Source organism: Monodon monoceros, unplaced genomic scaffold (genome assembly GCF_005190385.1).
Source record: "Monodon monoceros isolate NGI ecotype Baffin Bay Population unplaced genomic scaffold, NGI_Narwhal_1 Super_Scaffold_18, whole genome shotgun sequence".
Classification (NCBI taxonomy): domain Eukaryota; kingdom Metazoa; phylum Chordata; class Mammalia; order Artiodactyla; family Monodontidae; genus Monodon; species Monodon monoceros.
In genome coordinates, this window is record NW_021703774.1 from 155172294 (window position 1) to 155192334 (window position 20041).

General features: G+C 54.8%; 2 protein-coding genes across 6 annotated transcripts; one reads left to right on the plus strand and one right to left on the minus strand.

The window, feature by feature from the left end:
• The first annotated feature begins 4496 nt into the window (after window positions 1-4496).
• TMEM54 (transmembrane protein 54) lies at window positions 4497-10863 on the plus strand. 4 transcript variants are annotated; one of them, XM_029227074.1, is made up of 6 exons: window positions 4497-4661; window positions 6920-7113; window positions 9487-9546; window positions 9705-9893; window positions 10023-10157; window positions 10582-10863. In XM_029227074.1, exons 1-6 carry the CDS (start codon window positions 4646-4648, stop codon window positions 10654-10656), a joined length of 669 nt encoding a protein of 222 aa, XP_029082907.1. In that variant the 5' UTR covers window positions 4497-4645; the 3' UTR covers window positions 10657-10863. The 4 variants fall into 4 exon arrangements, with proteins under 4 accessions (XP_029082907.1, XP_029082908.1, XP_029082905.1 ...); XM_029227075.1 differs by having other exon boundaries at window positions 10534-10656; XM_029227072.1 differs by lacking the exon at window positions 4497-4661 and having other exon boundaries at window positions 6892-7113; window positions 10582-10743.
• Window positions 10864-11397: 534 nt separating this feature from the next.
• HPCA (hippocalcin) lies at window positions 11398-19045 on the minus strand. Of its 2 annotated transcripts, XM_029227076.1 has the most exons (4): window positions 19027-19045; window positions 16261-16659; window positions 11898-12003; window positions 11398-11768 (listed from the first exon to the last, which is right to left on the minus strand). In XM_029227076.1, exons 2-4 carry the CDS (start codon window positions 16636-16638, stop codon window positions 11671-11673), a joined length of 582 nt encoding a protein of 193 aa, XP_029082909.1. In that variant the 5' UTR covers window positions 16639-16659; window positions 19027-19045; the 3' UTR covers window positions 11398-11670. The 2 variants fall into 2 exon arrangements, with proteins under 2 accessions (XP_029082909.1, XP_029082910.1); XM_029227077.1 differs by lacking the exon at window positions 19027-19045 and having other exon boundaries at window positions 11630-11768; window positions 11898-12005; window positions 16479-16638.
• Between the last annotated feature and the right edge of the window lie 996 nt (window positions 19046-20041).

Here is a 20041-nt window from a genome sequence, read left to right on the forward strand (position 1 = left end):
AATGAGTTAATATGCATAAAGCACTGAGAGCCTGGAACACGACGAGTGCCTCAGAAAGACCCACTGTGTTGGGTCTTCATTGCTGTGTGCGGGCTTTCTCTAGTTGCGGCCAGTGGGGGCTACTCTTCGTTGCAGAGCGTGGGCTTCTCATTGTAGCGGCTTCTCCTTGCGGAGCAGAGGCTCTAGGCGTGCGGGCTTCAGTAGTTGCGATGCACGGGCTCAGTAGTTGTGGCTCGCAGGCTCTAGAGTGCAGGCTCAGTAGTTGTGGTGCCAGGGCTTAGTTGCTCCATGGCATGTGGGATCTTCCCGGACCGGGGATCGAACCCGTGTCCCCTGCATGGGCAGGTGGATTCTTAACCACCGTACCACCAGGGAAGTACCTGTTTCTTTTTCAAGATTGTTGGCTTATTCTGAGTCTTTTGCATTTCCATATGAATTTTATGATCAGCTTGTCAATTTCTGCCAAAAAAAAAAAGGCAGCTTGGATTTTGGGGAGAATTGCCATCCTAACAATATTAAGGCTTACAATCCATGAACACAGGAGTCTTTCCATTTAGTTATGTCTTCTTAAATTTCTTTTATGTTACTGATTTTAAGCAGAAGAGTGACGTGATCAGATTTATACTTTAGGAAGATTACTCAGTAGTATGAAAAACCAATTGGGGGAAAGAGATGCTGCATGAGCAAGGACAATAGTCGCAGAGACAAAGAGGAAGCACTAGTTTCAGGAATATCTATGATGTAAATCGGCAGGACTTGACGATTGACTTCATGTAGAAAGAGAGGAAAGAGGAAAGAATGACTCCCAGGTTCTTGGCTTGGGTACCTCATGATGCCAACCCACTGAGATAGAAAATACACAAGAAGCAGTAGCGGGTAAAAGTTGGTACATGTTGAGCTTGAGGTGACTGGACACCCAGGTGGAGAGGTAAGATCATTGGATATTTAAGTCTGATCCTCAGGGGAGCTGTCTAGTCTGGGAGAATCATCATATGAAAGGAGAGCCATGAGACTACATGAATTAACCAATGGGACCCATAAAGGAAGCAGCAAGGATACAGAGGAATACCAATATTTAAAGGTTGAGCTGTTGACAAAAAGTCTACAATGGAGACTGAGAAAGAACAGCCAGAGGCAGGAGGAAAACCGGGAAGGAGGTGTGTTACGGGAATACGGAGAGAGTGGCTGATAATAATAAGTTAGGAACTGAAATGCTTCATTGGATTCAGTGTGGTCAGAAGTCACTGGTGACCTAGAAGAGGGCTCTTCCAGTGGAGGGCTGAACTGCACTGCTGTGGAGTGTGGAGGGGGTGGTAGTTGAGAAGATGGAAACAGCATGTAAAGATAATTCATTTCAGAAGTTTGGAGGGGAAGGGAAAGGAAGTACAAAAGCAGTAAGTAGAAATGTAAAGGGAGCCAAGGGAAGGTGTGTTTTTTTAGGATAGAAGAGACTTGGGTATGTTTATAGGCTGACGGGAAAGACTTGGCAGAAAGGAAGAGGGTGAGGAATGAAGTGTGTTCCATGTGGAGCTGTAGGAGTGACTGGGAGAGAGAGCAAGGTGAGTGGATTTAGAACAGTGCTTTCCAAATTTTAACATGCATACTGATCACATATCTCAAATCTCCCCTCTTCTTTCCGTCTTCATAGCCACCATCCTGGTCCAAGTCCCCTACATTTCTCATTTCTCACCTGGACAAGTGAGCTGGCCTTCAGATGCTCAACCTTGTGATGTGGGCTTGGTGGTAAAGAAGCCAGGAGGGGGTTAACTGAACAGAAGAAAGGAGAATGGGCTGGCGGCCTCTGGGAAGTCAGAGGATGAGGCCATGGGAGTCAAAAGACCAGCATGGTGCAAGAGAAGTCTTTGTGGGATGCTCAAGGGTGGGATTTCAGAGGGGACCGTTCAAGGCATGAACCCGGACAGGATGGCTGGGGTCATGATGAAGGTCACTGAGGAGGTCAAGGAAGAGTATTGGAGGGTCCTTCACATGGATGAGCAGGACAATTTGGAATGACTGCCTCACCAAAATCTGGAAACCCAAGTCCTTGATAGATGGAAGGGGATGGCAGAGAGGGCAACAGATCAAGGTGATGAGAAGGGGTGGCAGCGTAAAGCCGGGAGTCAAGAGTCTCAGAGGAGAAAATTACATACGCACATAGGAAAAAACCCTCCAAAATGTGAATGCTGATTATCCATGGGGATAGGGAGGATTATGAGTAGTTCTGATTTCTTCTCTATACTTAAGAAAGAAATGTAAAAGATAGAAAATATACAAAGAATAACAAACTCCCCATTCACACCATGTAGAATTTGTCATTGTAAATATGCCTAAGTCCCCTTCAACCACCTCCTCCTCTCAGCATGATCACTTGGCCTTTCGTTTTATGTATGTGTATGGAAAGACACAAAATTGAATATGGTAGGGTCTGTGTGTGATTGTTCTACTTAGAGGGAGGAAGTATTCTAATAGGGAGGAAAAAGCCTTTCTCAGGTGAAGAGGACTTGCACAAGGACTGGAAGCCTGAACCTCCTTCCCAGCTGAGCAGCCCGGCGGGGAGGCCATGCCCTGGGAAGACCCAGAGTCCAATTTAAGTGTACTGGACCACACCTGGTTGTTAAGTGTTCCAGGAAGAGAGAGAATTTCTATTTGTTTTTCTCTGGCTAGGTTTCAACCAACTCTCACATCTCTCAAGTCTTTTTATGGCTCAGAAATCTGGGAAGGCGATCACTATCTCCATTTGACAGATGGGGAAACTGAGGTCTGGGGAAGGGCTGTGAGCTGCCAGGGTGTCACAGTGAGTTGGTAGAGCACAAGGAGCTAGTGCTGTAGCCTGGGGTTCTTTCCAGAACCCTAGCCAGTGTGCAGAAGGGTGAGGTGCAGGCAAGGGACACTGGACAACTCAGACGAATGGACTTTGGTCACTTGGCAATAAGCAAAGAGAAATGGCAATAACTTCAGGGCGCTTAGGCTGGGCCATGGCCGGGAAACTGTGTCAGAAGAGAAACAGGTGGGCCGTTCCCTCCTCAGAGGCCCCAGAGGTAGGCCCACTCCCTGAAGACTATGGCTCCCCTGTCGCCCACCACACTCAGGAGCAGCCTTCACAGTTAAACAGATCTGGATTCAAGTCTCAGCTCTACCAATGATACATGCTGTGTGCTCTTTGAAAAGCCCCTTTACCTTTCTGGGCCTCCATTTTCTCATCTGTAAAATGGGGTAATAATCTTTAACTCTCAGTATTGTTCTAAAGATAGAAAGAGAGAACCCTCATTTATTCATCTGAAAGCAGACATTTAAAAGGTCTGGGTCCCCAGCCTAATTCCAGACTGCCCTAGTTGGGGTCAGTGTCAAGGGGACAGCCTGACACTGATGGAGAAGCCACATGCACGCACACGCATGAGATTTGACATTGGCTTTGCAGTGACCACACGTGCTCTCCAGGGCAGCCCTTGGGAGGTGGACTTGGTCATCAGTAAGTTGTGTGCCCCACACACAAGGCACACACATTCAGTGGACAGCTGGTGTTAGATGCATCAAGCCAGCCCCTACCCTCAAGGCCACTGACCAGTGGGGTAGGGGGTGCAGACTGTGAATTGATGCTGCCCAGATAGCACGGAAGTGCCTCCCAGAGTCCTGCCTGAGGGCCAAGAGCCCAGGCTGGCAGCCACAGCACGGCCACATTAGAGAAAGGGCACTGAGACCTGTACTCCACCTCTTCCGCTGGACACTCTCGTGTGAGTCCATTTCTACATGTTGAGGATGAAACAAAGGGTCATTCTGGCACATTAAAGGGGCACAGTAACCAATAGCCAGGAATAGTAAAGCTCTTGTTACATGCTCCTGCTAAGTCTGCACTTTGCCAAGATACTCTAGAGGGTTTTCAAAGCATTTTCTTACCTCATTTTTGTATCTCACCATGACTTTAGGGGACAGGAATTATTATCCCTGATTTTCTGAGAAGGGAACAGAGACACTCCCCCCATCCCCACCCCCACAAGTAAAGCACCTTGCTCAGCGTGCGGCCGAAGACCCTCAGGCCACTGCAGGGAGGAAACCTGAGGTCACGGCGCAGGTCAAGGACAGAGCCTGGCTCCCTAGGTAGTGCTCTTTCACCACCCACTGTTGCACTTCCCCATTCTCTAGAAAGAAGTGGATTCCCAGCCCTCACCCCGGGGCTTTCCTGTCCAGCTGCCCACCAGGTCGTGACAACCACGCATCAGGCCCCCGTCTCACTCCCTAGCCCGGAAGATCGCAGCTCCTCTAGGCCTCAGTTTCTATATGTAAAATGGGCATCACTGGAGCGGGGTGGGCTGCGGGGAGTTGCTGGCCGGGTGCCGGCCGGCATCGAGGCGGGTGGGTGAGGCCAGCGCTGTGACTCAGCCGGGCGGGCCAGGAAGGGCTGCCCAGCCGGTCGGACCGGCCCGGGATGCAAACGAGCCGCCGGGGCCCTCCCGGGGCCGGGCCGCCCAGGGGGTGACGGGAAGGGAGGCCGGCCGGGCGCTCCGGGCTCGAGGCGGGAAGTGGGCGCGGCGCGGGCTCTGCTGGGCGCTCGGCGGCTGCGGACCAGTATGGGAGTGGGGCCGACCGGCCGCCCGCAGCGTCTGCAGCCCCGCTGAAGCCGCCGCGGAGAGTCCGCTCGGGAGCCGAGATGTGTCTGCGCCTGGGTGAGCCGCGGGGGGACGGCCCGGGAGGCCTGAACCCGCCCCAGATCCTCTGGCAGGGGCGGAGCACTGTCGTGGGCGCCCGGAACCCCGGGGTCCAGGTCGCCTTCTCTGCAGGTCACTTTCTGCTCTGGGCCTCAGTTTCCTCAGCACTGAGCTGGCGAGAGGAGGGCTTCTGGTATCTTCCGATGTGGGGTAGCACCACGGCCTCTCGCCCGCCCCCACTCTCCTTTCTTGCGGAGGAGGGACCCCCAGGTGGGAGGAGAGCAGCCAACCTCCACAGCCCGCAGAAGGGAGAGCACAAGGAGGGCATTCCGAACCAGAGGCTGCCTGCCCTCGGCTTCCTCAGCCTCCCAAAGGGCTCCGGCTCCCATACCCTCCACTCCCCCAAACCGGGCCAGATGAGAAGGGCCACTGGCAAACATGATCCAGACAGAGGAGTGGGACTGATGTGTCCCCTCCTCTCACTCCCTGGACGCAATGATGCTGCTCTTGGGCATCAGACAGACCTGGGGAGTCCCTACCCTCTAGCCAAGAGAACTTGTGAGCCTCGGTTTCCTCATCTGTAAAGTGGCGAGGGAGCACCACGGCCTAGAACCATCCTGAGCCAGGGACTGCCCTGAGTCTCTGTCCAGTGCTCCAGGCACAGCCCCACGCTGCCACTGTACTTCCAGTTTGACCAAAGTCTTGGTCCTGGGAGGCTGTTGTTCATGAGCCCAGCCCTGAGCCGAGTGGTGTCTGGGTGGCCAGGTAGGTGGGTGGATGGGGTGAAGTGGGTCAGGCCCGTGGGACAAAGCTGCCATGCCCATTCCTGTTTGGCCAGCTGTTAATCATGATGCCATCCAGTCCCACGGTGCCTGTCCAGCCCATTGTCTGCCCTCTGCTTCTCCTCCATCTGGTACAGCTCCAGAGGCTCCTGAAGGCTCCGAGGATCTCAGAGACCGGCTAGACCAACCCCTTCCCATTTTACATATGGGGAAGCCGGGGCCCAAAAAGGAGAGAGGCTGGTGCAAAGTCGCACAGAGGGTCTGTGTGACTGAGTAGCCCCAGCCATCTCTGCTCCCGGGGGCTTCCTCTGGGCGCAGCGCCCCCAGGGACATCCAGTCTAGGGATTCCTTCCTTTCTCTCTCTCTTTCTCTCTGGCTGCAGAACTCCCATATATGAAATATGACCCAATCCTTGCTGCCACAGATGGGGACACTGAGGTCTAGGAAGGGACTCACAGGTCCCACAAGGAGCAGCTAAAGGAAGAAGGGGGGGCTGTTTAGTTCTAGGCGCCAGGCCAGTCTTCCAGTCTCACAGAGCTGGCTAGAGTGAGGGGGCTGGTGGGCCTAAGGGGCCAGCATGGTGCAGAGCCAGGACCCAAAGGGGACATTCCAAAGAGCAGATCTGGAACAGCTGGAAGGAGGGCTCCTGATCCTGGGGGTGTGCAGATAGGGGCCGAGTAGCCACTTGGACACTCGGAGAGGATTTGCATATGAGTCCCTGATGTTCTTTTGACCTCAGCCTCCCGCACCTTGCCGTGTCCCTGCCTAGTGGCCCTGCACCAAGAGCTCACTTTTGCCAGCACCCCCCGGGTATGCCCCACTTTCCCATCCATGTCCTCATGGGACCCTCCTTCCCCACTGGGAAACAAGGGTTATTCTTCCCATTTTACAGATGGGGAAATGAGGACTCAGAAGTTTGAGTATTTTGCTGGAGTCAGTTCAGCAATTGTGAGTTGAGTATCTACTGTGTGCCAGGCCCTTTACACCAAACTGAATCCTAAATAGAACCTGATCCCTGCCCAGTGAACTAGGGGCTCCTTGGGGCCTGGGCAGTGCCCATCAAGCTCTCTGTGGTACCTCAGGGCCTGGCATGGAGCAGGCACTCAGTGAACATTGATGTAACAAATGTATGGATGAAAAAAATCAGTGGATGCAAAGCTTAGTGGAAGGATCATGGGTCTAGAGCTAGAGACCTGGGTTCAAATCCTAACTGTGCCACGCATGACCTTGAACACTAACAAGGACTACTACCCTTTATTAAGTACCACCTGTATGCTTTTCCAACCTTAGAGATCCAAGGACTCTCATGAAAGCACTGTGAACCCCTTTTCCTGATGAGGAAACTGAGGCACAGAGAAGGCAAGTTACTGGCCTTGAGTTATCCAGAAATAGATTTAGAACCCAATGTCCATCACTCCTGCAGGGGCCTCAGTTTTCTCCTCTGCCCAGCAGGATAAGCCCTACCCATGGCCCTGACATGGCTGTCCCTCACAGGTGGCCTGAGTGTGGGTGACTTCCGGAAGGTGCTGATGAAGACGGGGCTGGTGCTGGTGGTGCTGGGCCACGTGAGCTTCATCGCAGCTGCTCTCCTCCATGGCACGGTGCTGCGCTATGTGGCAGCCCCCAACGATGCTGTGGCTCTGCAGTACTGTGTGGTCAACATCCTCTCTGTCACTTCTGCCATCGTGGTATGGCCAGGCTGGGAGGGTGGCTGGCAGGAGGGGGCTGGAGGGGGCTGGAAGGGTCTTCGATGAGTCCCCACCCGCAGCCTGGGGTGGGCAGGCAGAGAGCCCCAAGTACTAACCCCTGTTCTGCCACTTACCAACGGCACCAGTCACCCAACCTCTCTTTGCCTCAGCTTCCTCATCTATAAAATGGGGACGGTAACAGTGTCCAACTGAGAAGATCCTGATGAGTACTGAATGAGATCATCCACATAAAGTGCTGAGCACAGTGCCTAGCACATGGTTAACTCACTACTGTGAGCTTGGATTATCATTACAATAGGGAAATAGTCAAGGCACTGTTGGCCAGAAGGAAGGATCATCAGCTCAGCTTGGGAGGGTTCACAGAGGTGGAGGCCCCAGAGGTGGGTATTGATGGATGAATAGGAGTTCAAAGATAGGCTGCAATTACCATAACCTGGGTATGAAGCCTGCTGGGGCCAGCTGGTAGGAGAGGAAGCTGGGATGCTTTCAAGTACGGAGAATGGCAAATGCAAAGGTATGGTGGTGGGAATGGATAAAGTCAGCTCTGGAGACACTGAAAAAACCAATTTGGGGGCTTCCCTGGTGGCGCAGTGGTTGAGAGTCCGCCTGCCGATGCAGGGGACACGGGTTCGTGCCCCGGTCTGGGAAGATCCCACATGCCGCGGAGTGGCTGCGCCTGTGAGCCGTGGCCGCTGAGCCTCCGCGTCCGGAGCCTGTGCTCCGCAGTGGGAGAGGCCACAACAGGGAGAGGCCCGCGTACCACAAAAAAAAAAAAACAATTTGGCAGGAGTTTAGCATTAGGCCCGGACTATAAGTGCTCAATAAATGGTAGACATGGTTATGGCTGGATGTCAGTACCTGTTTGATGAATACATGAATGAAGGGGCCTGGTATTCTCAAGTTCGTAAAGCCCTTTCCCAACTGTCAGAAGAGGTGGCTACAGCCTTTGGGGAACATCTGCACATCAGTGTCTGAGTTCCATCCCTGCCACCTCCTGGCTGAGGGATTTCTTTCTCTCTCTAAGCCTGTTCCCTCCCCTGCAAAATGAAGCTCAGACAGCCTGCTGGCCCTAAAGCAAGGATCACGGGCCCCGGCAAGTAGGAGAGCCTCAGTCAGTGGGACAGAGCTAGGCTGTACAGATATGTGCAGTGTCCCTTGGGGTTACTATTATTGTTGTTTATTCGTCTCACCAACCTTGTGAGGAAGGCAGGCAAGGCAGTGAGCTCGGGGTTAGGAGGTCCACCACGGATGGGCTCTGGGCTGGACCACTTCAGCTGTGCTCTTATTTCCTCAGTTAATCCCCACAGCTCCCTGCAACACGGGACCATGATTTTCCCCACTTTACAGAGGGGGAAACTGACTCAGGGATTCACCCAACCTCTTGCTGATACAAAGAAGCCAACCTGGATGTGAAACAATCTGTGGCTGACACCAAAGCCAGTGTCCTTTCCCTGAGCTCATTCCTGCTGAGCGGGCTTAGCCCAGAGAGTTTGAGGCACTTAACTAGTGGCTGCACAGTGAATTACAGACATTGCTGGGCCCTCTATCATCTCACCTGCCTCCCGCGGGTCCAGCCCGTGCCTGGTAAAGTGAGGGAACTGAAGGAGGGAGCCCACCTGAGTGGAACCCAGAAGATCCAGAGGGCAGCTGGTGGGCTTAACAGTGAGGTGGGCCCGCCTCTTGGGGCTGGGGGTGGTTGGGGGGCCTGCAGGAGGGAGAACCCACGCAGGTAAAGAGGAACAGGAAAGGCCTTCCTGAGAAGGCGCTGTGTAGGCGGCATCAAGCCCAGGCTCTGTGTGGGTGTCCATATCCAGGGCGATGAGGAAAGAGCCTGGCCCAGGGTGGAGTTGAGAAACTGATGGGATAGGGGCCAGGTCACTGAGAGCCTGCTATAGTTAAAAATACTCCTAGGGATTTTGAATTCTACTCCATCAAGTATCCTGGTTTATTTTAAAGTAACAATTTTGTTTTTAGTTCCTTGCCAGTTGAGTTACTGAGTTTCTTCCAAAATCTTTTCCACTCCAGGGAAACATGTCATATATATCCTGTGACATGGCTCTGTGGCCCTGGGATACACAGGTCCCTGCTTGAGAAATGCAGCTGTAGGCAGTGGGGAGTCATGGAAGGTTGTAGGCAGGGAGTGACTGTGTTTTAGAAACGTCACTTCAGGGCTGGACCATGAAGAGGCAGTGTCCCCATGCAGATGGAGGTAATGAAACCAAAGCTAAGCAGGGGGTGTGGGTTTGGAGGGCTAGAGTTGGTGTTGGTGGAATCTTTGCTGGAGAGTGGTCCTGAGCCCCTGCCCACTCTCCTCCAGTAGGGGGTCAGAGCTGACTTGAGCCTCCTCCACAGGTCATCACCTCAGGCATTGCAGTCATCGTGTTATCACGCTACCTCCCCAGCATCCCTCTGGTATGTGGTACCTCCTGGGATGGGGCTGTGCGGATAGGGGCAGCAGCCACCCCCAAAGGCCTGGCCTGCTTGGAGGGGGTGAGGCTGACCCCATGGGGGCCAGAGCTGCCCATGGGGCCGAGGCTGATGTCCACTGACCAGTGGCCTCCTCCATCCAGCGCTGGACGGTGTTTAGCTCGAGTGTGGCCTGTGCCCTTCTCTCTCTGACCTGTGCTCTCGGCCTCTTGGCCTCGATTGCTGTGACCTTTGCCACCCAGGGCCAGGCACTGCTGGCCGCCTGTACTTTTGGGGACCCCGAACTACTGGCACTGGCGCCCGACTGTCCCTTCGACCCCACTCGCATTTACGTAAGTGCTTAGGCCTGGGATGGGGTGGGAGGGCAGCGAGGTGCTCATCAGAGGTGGGAAGGGTTCTTGGAGTCCTGCCCTCCAGTCCCCAACCCCAGGCAGCCATCACTGCCCCCTGTCCCCCTACAGAGCTCCAGCCTGTGTCTCTGGGGCATCTCGTTACTGTTCTGCATGGCAGAGAGTGGGTTTGCTGTCCGCAGTGCCCAGATCACCTACCAGTTGCTGGAACTGAGGCCCTGGTTGGGGAAAAGCAGCCATCACATGGTAAGGCCTGCCATTCCCCCAAGCCCTGACTCTTCATACTTCCTGGGAGCCCCTGCTGGGGAGCTCAGGCTGATCTGTCCCCACCCCTCTGTAAAGGGCCCTCACCTTGAAACCTGGGGCAATAGTTTTCTCCCCAGGACCAAAAGGAGAGACTTGGAGGCTCAGAGAACTCAGATCTCCCAGCTAAGTCATACAGCTGACACTTGGCTCTCCCAAGGCCCAGGATGAGTCTTGGGGAGGGGGAGAGGTATCTGGGCTGGAATTGGGGGCACTCCAAGGGTATGGCCTGACACTTGCTTAGTGGAGAGTAATGATGTCCCTTCACCCAAAGATCACCCTAGCCCCCCACTCCTCCCACTTTCTGGATGTCCTGAAGGAGAAGACCCAGACCCAGTGGGCCTGGCAGCCTCTGACATCTCCACAGATGCGGGAGAGCCCAGAGCCTGTGGAGGACCACGACCTGCAGAGCTGCACTAGCTCTGGGCTGATGAACCTTTGACAGCTGTTGCCTCACCCAAGCCCTGTGGCCACTGGGGCCCTCCAGCCAAGTCTGCACTGTGATCAGGCCAGGATTCCTGGAGCCAGCCAAGAGGGCTCAATGCCACTCCAGGACCCGGGTGGGTCTTTCACCCCTCTCCTCCAGCCACCCAGCCCACTGCACTGAAACGAGACTTTATTCTGAAGATATTAAAAAGAACAGAGATGCTCCACGTAGATGCATGCAGCGGGGGAGGGGACTCGGCCGGGGGCCTGTGCTGCTTTCCCACACAGGACACTGTGGGTGGCGCTCTAGGTGTGTCTGCCCATCTGTCTGTGGGCCTGTGTGTGTATCTGAGAGAGACAAGACACACAGAGGGGTCCGTGGGTCTGTGTTCATCAAAATGCTGAAACGCAGGCAGGGGTTCATGGGACTCACAGCTGCGGGGCTGGAAGCAGGAGGTTTTCCTTTTGCATCATGGCCTCCGGGCCAACAAGGGCAGGAACAGGCAAGGTTGAGGCCCTCCTGCAGGGAAGGATGGCTCAAGGAAGGTTTCTCCTCAAGCCCCCAAACCTCTGGAATCCTTCTCTCCGCTCCAAATAAAAAGACAGGCATGATTCCCAACTCCACCAAGGCTGAGATCTACAAGGGTTGGGGTGGAGGCAGGGAAGCTTGCCCCGTGGTTGGCGGAGGGAAGTCTGGCCTCGTGGCTGGGTGTGTGCGGGGGTGGGGGAGGGGGAATGGCTGACGTTCTGATAGCTAGGTAAGGGAGGGCTGACTGAGAGGCAGACCAAGCCAGAGCCTGTGTCTTTATCATTGCCGAAGGGAGATATTGCCTCCCGGATGGGGGGGTGCTAACGACTTGCTGGCTTGGGCCTTGGGGAGGGGCTGCAGGGTTCCTTTCTCCATAGGCCCCTCAGAGTGCAGACCCTGGGGGTGGCAATCTGACCCCCAGCCTGGACAGACACAAGGGCGAGGAAGCTGAGAGCTGGGAGAGGGCCAGTGAAGGCAGGGAGGGGAAACCTGGCTCCTCGCTCAGAACTGGGAGGCGCTGCTGGGGTCGCACTGCAGCAGACGCACGATGGACGGGTCGCTTTTGGCCCCGCGGATGAACTCCTCCAAGGACAGCTTGCCTGCGGGGTGAGGGGAACAGTGACGGAGAAGACAGCAGCAAAGCGAGGGGGCTGCAGAACCGAGCCGCGGGAGAGAGAGGGGGAGTAGCTTCCGCCCCGTCCCGCCCCGCCCCGCCCCTGCCTCCTCACCGTCGTTGTTTGTGTCCATTTGGCGGAAGATCTTCTCAGTCCTCTTTTCCGGGGTCGACTCGTCCTCCGGCATCTTCATCACGGACGAAACCATCTTGTAAATGGCCTGGGGGGCGGGTGGGGAGGAAGTGAGGGGGAGCCTGCCTGATCCCTCCACCCCCAACTTTCCAAAAACGCCCCCAGGTGCGCTGACGATCGCCGCTCCCGCCAAGGTGAGGCGGAGAGGGGGTGACGGAGGAATGAGGGAACTGGGAAGTTCTGAGACTGAGAAGGTTTCCAGAAGAGGGGGCTATTGGAGAGAGCCCTGAACAAGTTCCCTTGGAGCGCTCGGTGGGAAAGGAATTGCAGGCAGAAGGATCTGCATGTACAAAGGCCCCAGAGCGGGCAGCCCTGAGTGGACGCCGAGAACTTAGGGATGGCTGAATGCAGGGGGTCAGAAGAGATGTTGGAGGACATCGGGGCCCAGATGGAGAAGGGCCTGAAACGCCCGGCCAAGGAGCTTGTGCCGGACGCCCCAGGTTCCCAGTTAAGTCCCAGGTTGAAAGAGCTGCTTCTCAGAAACTTCGGGGCTCCGGGCGGCCCGCCCTCGATGGCCGACAGGGGGCGCTGGGCGAAGGGGATGACACTGGGCTGCGATGCTACTGTGGCCGGCAGGGGGCGTAGAGCTGCCCTGAGAGCTGGAGGGACGGAGGCAGCTGGGTCCACAGGGGGCGGGGGATATTATGCAAATAAACACACGTGAGTACCTGCCCGGGGCGGGGACAGCCTCGGCTGTGCTGGGCCGAGGACGGCTGCTGCCAGATGCAGGAGCTTCGGAGGCGACTCGAAGGAGGGTTTTTGCGCTAAGCGTACACAGAGCACAAAGGACTTGGCCTGTGGGCTGGGTTCCGGCGCCCCGGAGCTCAAGGACCAGACCCGTCGCCTCAGTCTGCCAGCTTTTTGCTACCGACACCTCCTCCAAGAAGCCTTCCTTCTCCCATCCCATAAACTTCCCTAGCCTCAGATCCGGCTTTGGCCTCCGCAGTGGTCTCTTCCGGCCTCTCTAGGGTCTGTCCCCAACGCTGCCTCTGAGACCTCTTTACAAACAGATCTCCACCGCCATGTCCCCAGCCCAGGGGCCGCCCCCTCGTTCCCAACATACACAGGCCTCCCTCCGGGCCTGCCGTGCACCCAGCTCCTTCTGGATGCTGCCCCACGCTCCTTCTGCTGCCTCCCACTCCTCCTTGGTGCTCAGCTTACATGGCGCATTCTTAGGGAGACCTTCTCTGATCCAGGCTGGGTCAGGGCCCATATGCTGCCCCAGAGCCTCCTTTGGGGACAACTCTCCGGAAGTAATTATGCATTTGTAGGATTGCTCCTCGGCCCCAGCATACAGATAAGGACCATGGACATCTAGCTAGTGCCCAGATCCACAGAATTTAGCACAGTGCCTGGAATCTGACTCCCCTGTTTAAAAGCCACTGGCACCTCCCACTGCCCTCTGTTATCAAGTCCAAACATTTGGCCCTTGGCATTCAAGGCATTTCACACTCTGGTCCCTGCTGACCTCTCCACCATCAGGCCTCCCCTAGTAGGTGATTCTGCCATAACCAAATACCCCTGTGCCTTTCAGGTCTCCCAGTGTTTACAGCCTCTGCCTGGAACAATAATACTAACTACCATTTACAGACACCCACTATGTGCAAGGTCCTTTACATACATTATTCTCACCCTTGCAATAGCCCTGAAAAGCAGGTACTGAGATCCCCATTTTCCAGATAATAAATTGAGGCTCAGAAAGGAAATTGATGGCAGACACCAGATTAGAAATTGCTCCCTCTTAGCCACTGGATAGATGCTTGTGGAGTGCTAATGACCCCTCAAAGCAGGGTATATGAAGTAAGGTGGCCTGGTTCCACTAATCACTTGTTCTGTAGCCTTGGACAAGTACTTAACCTCAGTTTCCTCATCTGTAAAATGGGGGTAATCATATCTCCCTCATTTGGACTGTCTAGAGTATTAAATGAGATACTGTGTATAGCTGGCTAGAGTAAGTGGTCAGTAAACATAATCATAGTATAACCATTACTCAACCACCACAGCCTCAGGTCTTCCCTGCCCTTCAATCCCCTGGACTCCCAGATGTCACCTTTACACCCCTGTCACCGAGCTGGTCAGTGTGGCCTGCACAATTGTCTCTCCCAGCAGAGTGGGAGCTCCAAGAGGCTGAGGTGAGGTCTCTTCCCTTCCAGTGTGCCCACCACCTGGCACAGGGCTCCATCCTGAGAAGGACTGAGCAAGTGACTTAGAGAGTGACTGCTCCCCTGTGACAGCCCTTCTCCTGGGCCTCCTAATTAATTGTCTGGAATTACTGCTCACTCATTGTTTCAGTGGAGCCGACTTGTAATTAATCGGTCACTAGGGTTTGCAGAGTTCTGTCTGCACCGGTCGTTTGGAGCCTCTGGGTTGCTGTAAAGGAACCCAGGGCTTAGATAGCAGAGGCCAGCCAGGAAGGGGTCCCAAGGATGCCCAAAGAATGGTACTGGCTTGACCAATGCCCTGGGTTTGGAGCTTCCAGCAAGGCTGACATTTACCAGTATACACCAGGCAACCACACTTAAGTGGTAAACATGAACATCCATACAGATTAGTTGGTATCCAGCTGCTGCCTAATCCCTGAGTGATCTTCCACCACCCTGGCTACCCCAACCCTTCCACCAGGACCCCCAGAATCCCCCACTATCCATCAACTAGAGAGTTAAGGCCTGGCCCATGGGAGTCATTGATAATCATTAAGTCTTTTCCCTAGTGATAGACATAGGGAGAGCACCACATCCTAAGGCAGTCCATTCTACTCTAGCTGGAGAGAGCAGACCCAGAAGCCAAAGTCAAGAGTCCACTAGTGGCTGGATGAGTTGGGAGGGGGAGCAGACAGCAGAGCTGAGGGACCAGAAGGGAAAGAATTCAGAGAGGCAGAAGGAAAGGGAGCAAGAGCCTGTACAAAGTGGCACATTCTGAGGATGTTGGAAAGGCCATTCTTGCTGGAGCAGAGAATGTGCAGAGGAGAAAATAGTAACTGACAATCACTAATGTTTAATGAGTGCCGTTTATATGCCAGGCCAACTACTAGAGTCTTTATCCTGCTTTATACCCACAATAGCCTTGGAAGAAGAAGGGGTTAACACCCTCACTTTATAGGTGAAGAAACAAAGGCTTAGGAAAAAAGTGAACAAGGAACTGGTAGGTAAAATAGGACCAGATCCCTGATGGACCTCAATGCTGCTGAGGGGATGGGCACTCTGGAAGGTTTTTGAGATAAAGCCAACGTACTATGCTTAAATTTGTTCTAAGAAAGGACATTCCTATCAGGTCCTTAAGTCCCCCTATGAGATCAGCCTCACCATCCCTGTTTTACAGATGAGCAACCGAGGAGTTGAAGCCAACTCCAGAACTGGAAGTCAGACCCCTTTTAAGAGACAGCTCTGCGTGTTGACCAAGTTGAACCTGACTCCACTTAGATGCTGTGTGACCTTGGGCAAGCCACTTCACCTCTCTGAGCCTTATGGGGTTGTTGTAAGGATGCACTGAGCTCATGGGTATAAGCATCTCACAGTACTAGGCTCTTAGTGGACTCTCAATCAATTAGTTGGAAGGTGGCTGGGTATCCAGATGGAATGTGGGTGACAGAGCCAGGTGGCCCATTCACAGGTTGTGTGGTGTCGGGCAAGTGTCTTTACCTCTCTGAGCATCCGTTTCCTCATGAGTAAATGAGGATCAGTGAAACATAACTGGCCTGTACTCTGCAGAAATGTCAAGTCTTGAAAGACAAAGAAAGGCTGAGGAACTGTTACAGATTAAAGTGGCCTAAAGAGATAGGATGACTAAATGCAATGTGTGATCCTAGACCAGAGCAAAAAATGCTATAAAGAACATTATTGAGACAGTTGGCAGAACTCAATATGGTCTGTAAGTTAGATAATAGTATTGTTTCTGTGTTAAATGTCCTGACTTTGATAATCCGGGGCGGGTTATGTAAGAGAATGTCCTTGTTCTTAGGAAATCTGTCCTGATGTATTCAGGGGTAGAGGGTCATGTTCAGAACAACAAAACATTACACACACACACACACACACACACACACACACACACATGATGATAAAGCAAATGTGGTAAAATGTTCATTGGTGAAGATGGGTAAAGGGTATGTGGAAGTTTTCTCAACTTTAAATTGGAAATTACTTCCTATTAAAGACTTCTTTAAATGGGTCGTAAGAATAGCACCTGCCACTGCCTACCCACAAGGGCTGTTGAGAGGGTAAAGAGGGCTAGCAGGTACAAGCTGCTGGGCCCTGTGCCTGCCATTCTGAGGGGCCCAGGGGCCCACCTGCACGATCTCCAGCATCTCCTCACGGCTGATATAGCCGTTGCCATCCAGGTCGTACATGCTGAAGGCCCACATGAGCTTCTGCTCCAGGCGGCCACGTGAGGTCACACTCAGCGCGATGATGAACTCCCGGAAGTCGATGGTGCCATCGCTGTTGGTGTCAAAGGTGCGGAAGACATGCTCCGCGAACTTGGAGGCGTCACCGTAGGGGAAGAAGTTGGCGTAGATCTTCTTGAACTCATCCACGTTGAGGATGCCCGTGGGGCAGTCCTTGAGGAAGCCCTTGTACCACTCCTGCAGCTCCAGCTCTGAGAATTCTGTATTCTCCCGCAGGTCCTGCAGCATCTCGGGCCGCAGCTTGCTGTTCTGCTTGCCCATGGCCACCGAGCCAAGTCCCACCTGGGTCCCCGAGGGGGTCAAGGGACAAAGAGGAGTGGTCAGGCCCTCCTGGCCCCTTGACAACACTCCAGACACCGGCCACTCCAGCCTCTCTTTTGACCCAGTGAGAGAGAGGAGCTGGCCCAAGATCACACAGCTTACATATACCCAGGCACCCTGCCACTGTGTCAGCTCCACACCATTTCCCCAGACCTTCTACTTCCCCAGGGAACAGACCTGGAGACAGAGGAAGAGAAGGGGGCTCACCTTTACTGAGGCCCTTCTCAGTGCCAGCCACTGAGCCTTCCCAGGGTATACCATTTCACCCTCACAAAGTGAAGCCTGAGAATTAGCCCATTTTACAGATGAAAAGGTAGGCTCAAGGAAGTGAGGTGACCTGCTTCAGGTCACATAGCCATGAAGTGACAGGGCTAACTCCCAGAGTTGCCAAGGGAAGTGCAGAAAGGCCCTCTGGTCTTCCTCCCTCCTATCCCCTGCCCCCTTACTGCCTCACATACACCTGCTCACACAAAATACACCTGCAATCCAAACACTGACCTGTTCTCCCTCCCACCATGTGTGCTTGACAAGAGGCAGAATAAGGTAGGTGTTAGCCTGGGCTCCAGAGCCAGATCACATGGGTTTGAATCCCAGCTCTGCTTCTTACCAGCTATGTGACCTTGGGCAAGTTGCTTAAACTCTCTCTGCCTCATCTGTAAAGTGGGGGTAATAGTACCTACCTCATTATTGTTGTGAGGATTAAATTAGTTAATACATATGAAGCACTTAGAAAGATGCCTGCACATATAAGTGCTACCTAAGTGTTAAATAAATTTAAAAGATTTACATGTGTCCAGATGCCAACAGTAAACAAATGAATACATACTGACACATGTTACGCTACACAGCTCACCAAATCCACACATGGATCCCATGCCACTCACATACCAGCACACACCCACCCAGGGTCACCGTGCCTCCACACACGACAACATTCCCTCTGTTCCACAACTCACATGTACTGACACAGCACCATGCACGCACAACTCCCATACCCTGTGCATCGAGACACACCAGCCCACAACCCCACATGTCTCACACATGCCATCACAAGCCAGCTCCCATGCCTACACCTCTCACATGGCCAGCTGCACGTGGGACCCTCAGACACCTTTGCCATCTTTCTTTCTTTACCCAGGGGTGCTGCCAGGTGCCAGGAGAGGGAGCTGCAGCCCTTCTCAGGCTTATGACAGCCCCCTCTTTCAGAGAGACCCCCTAGCCAGTCAACCCTCCCCCAACACTTACCTTTCATCTAGTTCAGAAAGGTCCGCTCAGTGCAGGAGGTTAGACTGTGGAGGGCTAAGGGGAAGGTATTGGAAAGGAGACAGCCAGGCGGTTCTGGACAGGGATGTAGGGATGTGTGTAGGTGAATCTCCCCCCGGCCGTGAGACAAAGTGAGGGGGTTATTCCTTGTGTGTGCTTGTGCACATGTGGGTGAGCGTGTGTAAGTGCATGTGCTCATGTATGCGTGTGTGTCCCTGGCTTCTGCCTTGCATTTGTCTCCCCATGTATTTCAATTTATATCTGTGCATGTGCATATATGTGCGTGTGACTAGGTATGCACCCATTACAGTGTGAGGGGCATGTACCTGTGTGGCCATTTGGGGGACCTGTGTGTGTCCTCAGCAGTGTGTCACATGCATGTTTCTGTAAGTTGGTTCCCTTCCTTTCTAAATCAACCTTTTTTGCCCCAGGCTGAGGATCCACTGAACAAGTGTGTGGGAGGGCACTGAGGAAATGCCTGGAGCCGGGGTGGCCAAATGTGTCCCTTAGTCCCCTCCTCAAGGTCCAAGGAACTGGGTCATCTGGGCGGAGGCAGAGAGACGCGCTGGGCAGGAGAGATCTTCTAGTGCCCCCTCCCCCCTGCCGCCCTCTGAGTCCGTCCCCCTGCCCCCAGTTGGAAGAACTGGAAACGAGGGCGGTAATAGATTCTGCTGTCTCCGCAAAGACCACGTCCCCAAAATGGGAAGGACCTAAGCTCGGTCTGAGAAACCCGCCTCGGGGACCCTCTCCAGTCCTCTCCCCAGATCTCGCCCTGGCCCCCGCCTCAACCCTTTCAGCACACGGGGAGAGCCAGGCGCGTGGCCCTTCCTGGAGGGGGCGTCCGGAGGCGGCCGGAACGCGACTCCCCAGGCTGGCCACTCGGCGGTCAGGACCCTGGAGAGCGCCAGGCGTTTCCCGGCGGGAGCCCCACTCCCTGAGTCCCCGGAGGGAAAATTCCTGGGAGGCCCAGGAGCGGCGGGGCTGAGGAGCCCTGGACGTGGCCCCCTACCTCCGGGATGCCCCTTCCTCGCACCCCCTGGCCCCGGCCGAGCAGCCCCCACTCACCCAGCGACGCGGAGACACCGACTGCGCAGGGAAGGCGGCGCTGCTGCAGCGCGCGGCGGCAGAGGCGGCCGGAGGGGCGGGCGGGGGGCGGGGGGCGGGACAGCGAGGGAGACGCCCCGCAGCGTTAGCCCGGTGCCCCTCCTCTGGGGGGGTCCCCGTTCCTCCCTCTGCCCTAGAGCCCTGATAGTGCGTGGAGCAAAGGGTTAGGCTCCGCCCCCGTCCCTGCCCGGGAGAGGGAAGGGGACGCCCTCACCTCTCCGGCCCCCCTCCCGAGGGAGCACCCCGCCGGGGGAGGAAGGCAGAGGTCCCCATCTCCTCAACCTCTCGACTCAGGTAGCCCGAATACGGTGGACGGTGGGGGTAGTCAGTGCCCAGACACCTCTTTCCTAAGCCGGGGACAACCCCCGACAGCTCCACCCACCTGCCTCCCCCATCCCTACCTGGGCTTGGAGCCGCAAGTCACAACGAGGGCGGAAATCGGATCCTGGGCGCCTCGATATGTACCCTCCCTGCACCTGCGCCTCAACTCCGGAACTAACTGAGCTCTTCAGAGAGGGGGCAGCGCCCACTCCTCCAGTCCCTGAGGTCTTGGGGGGCAGACACGCCCCCTACCCCGCCTCTGCCTTAGAGAGCCCCACTCCCTTTTCCCGTCCGCCACACCGGGTCTCGTGCCCAGGACCTCTCTCAGAATGAATTCCACCTCTTAACGTGGATCTAAATTGCTCTTCCCATTCCCCCCAACTCCAGGCAAGAAGCCCTCTCCCTCCCTCCCCAGCCTCCCCAGTGCCTGTACTGGATTGCGATAAGTGAGGGCTGGGGAGCATCTCCACCTGGGGCGTTCTGAGGTGTGTAAGCCCCCTGCCTGCAGACAGGACAGCCCCTTTCCAGAGTCGCTGAACTCTATCAAAGCTTCTCCTGCCAGGATGGGGGGTGCATCCTCCTTCCCACAGCCTCAGCAACAATCCCGACCTCTGGGCTCGAATTTTGCTCTTTCTGTATTTCCGGGGGGGGGGGA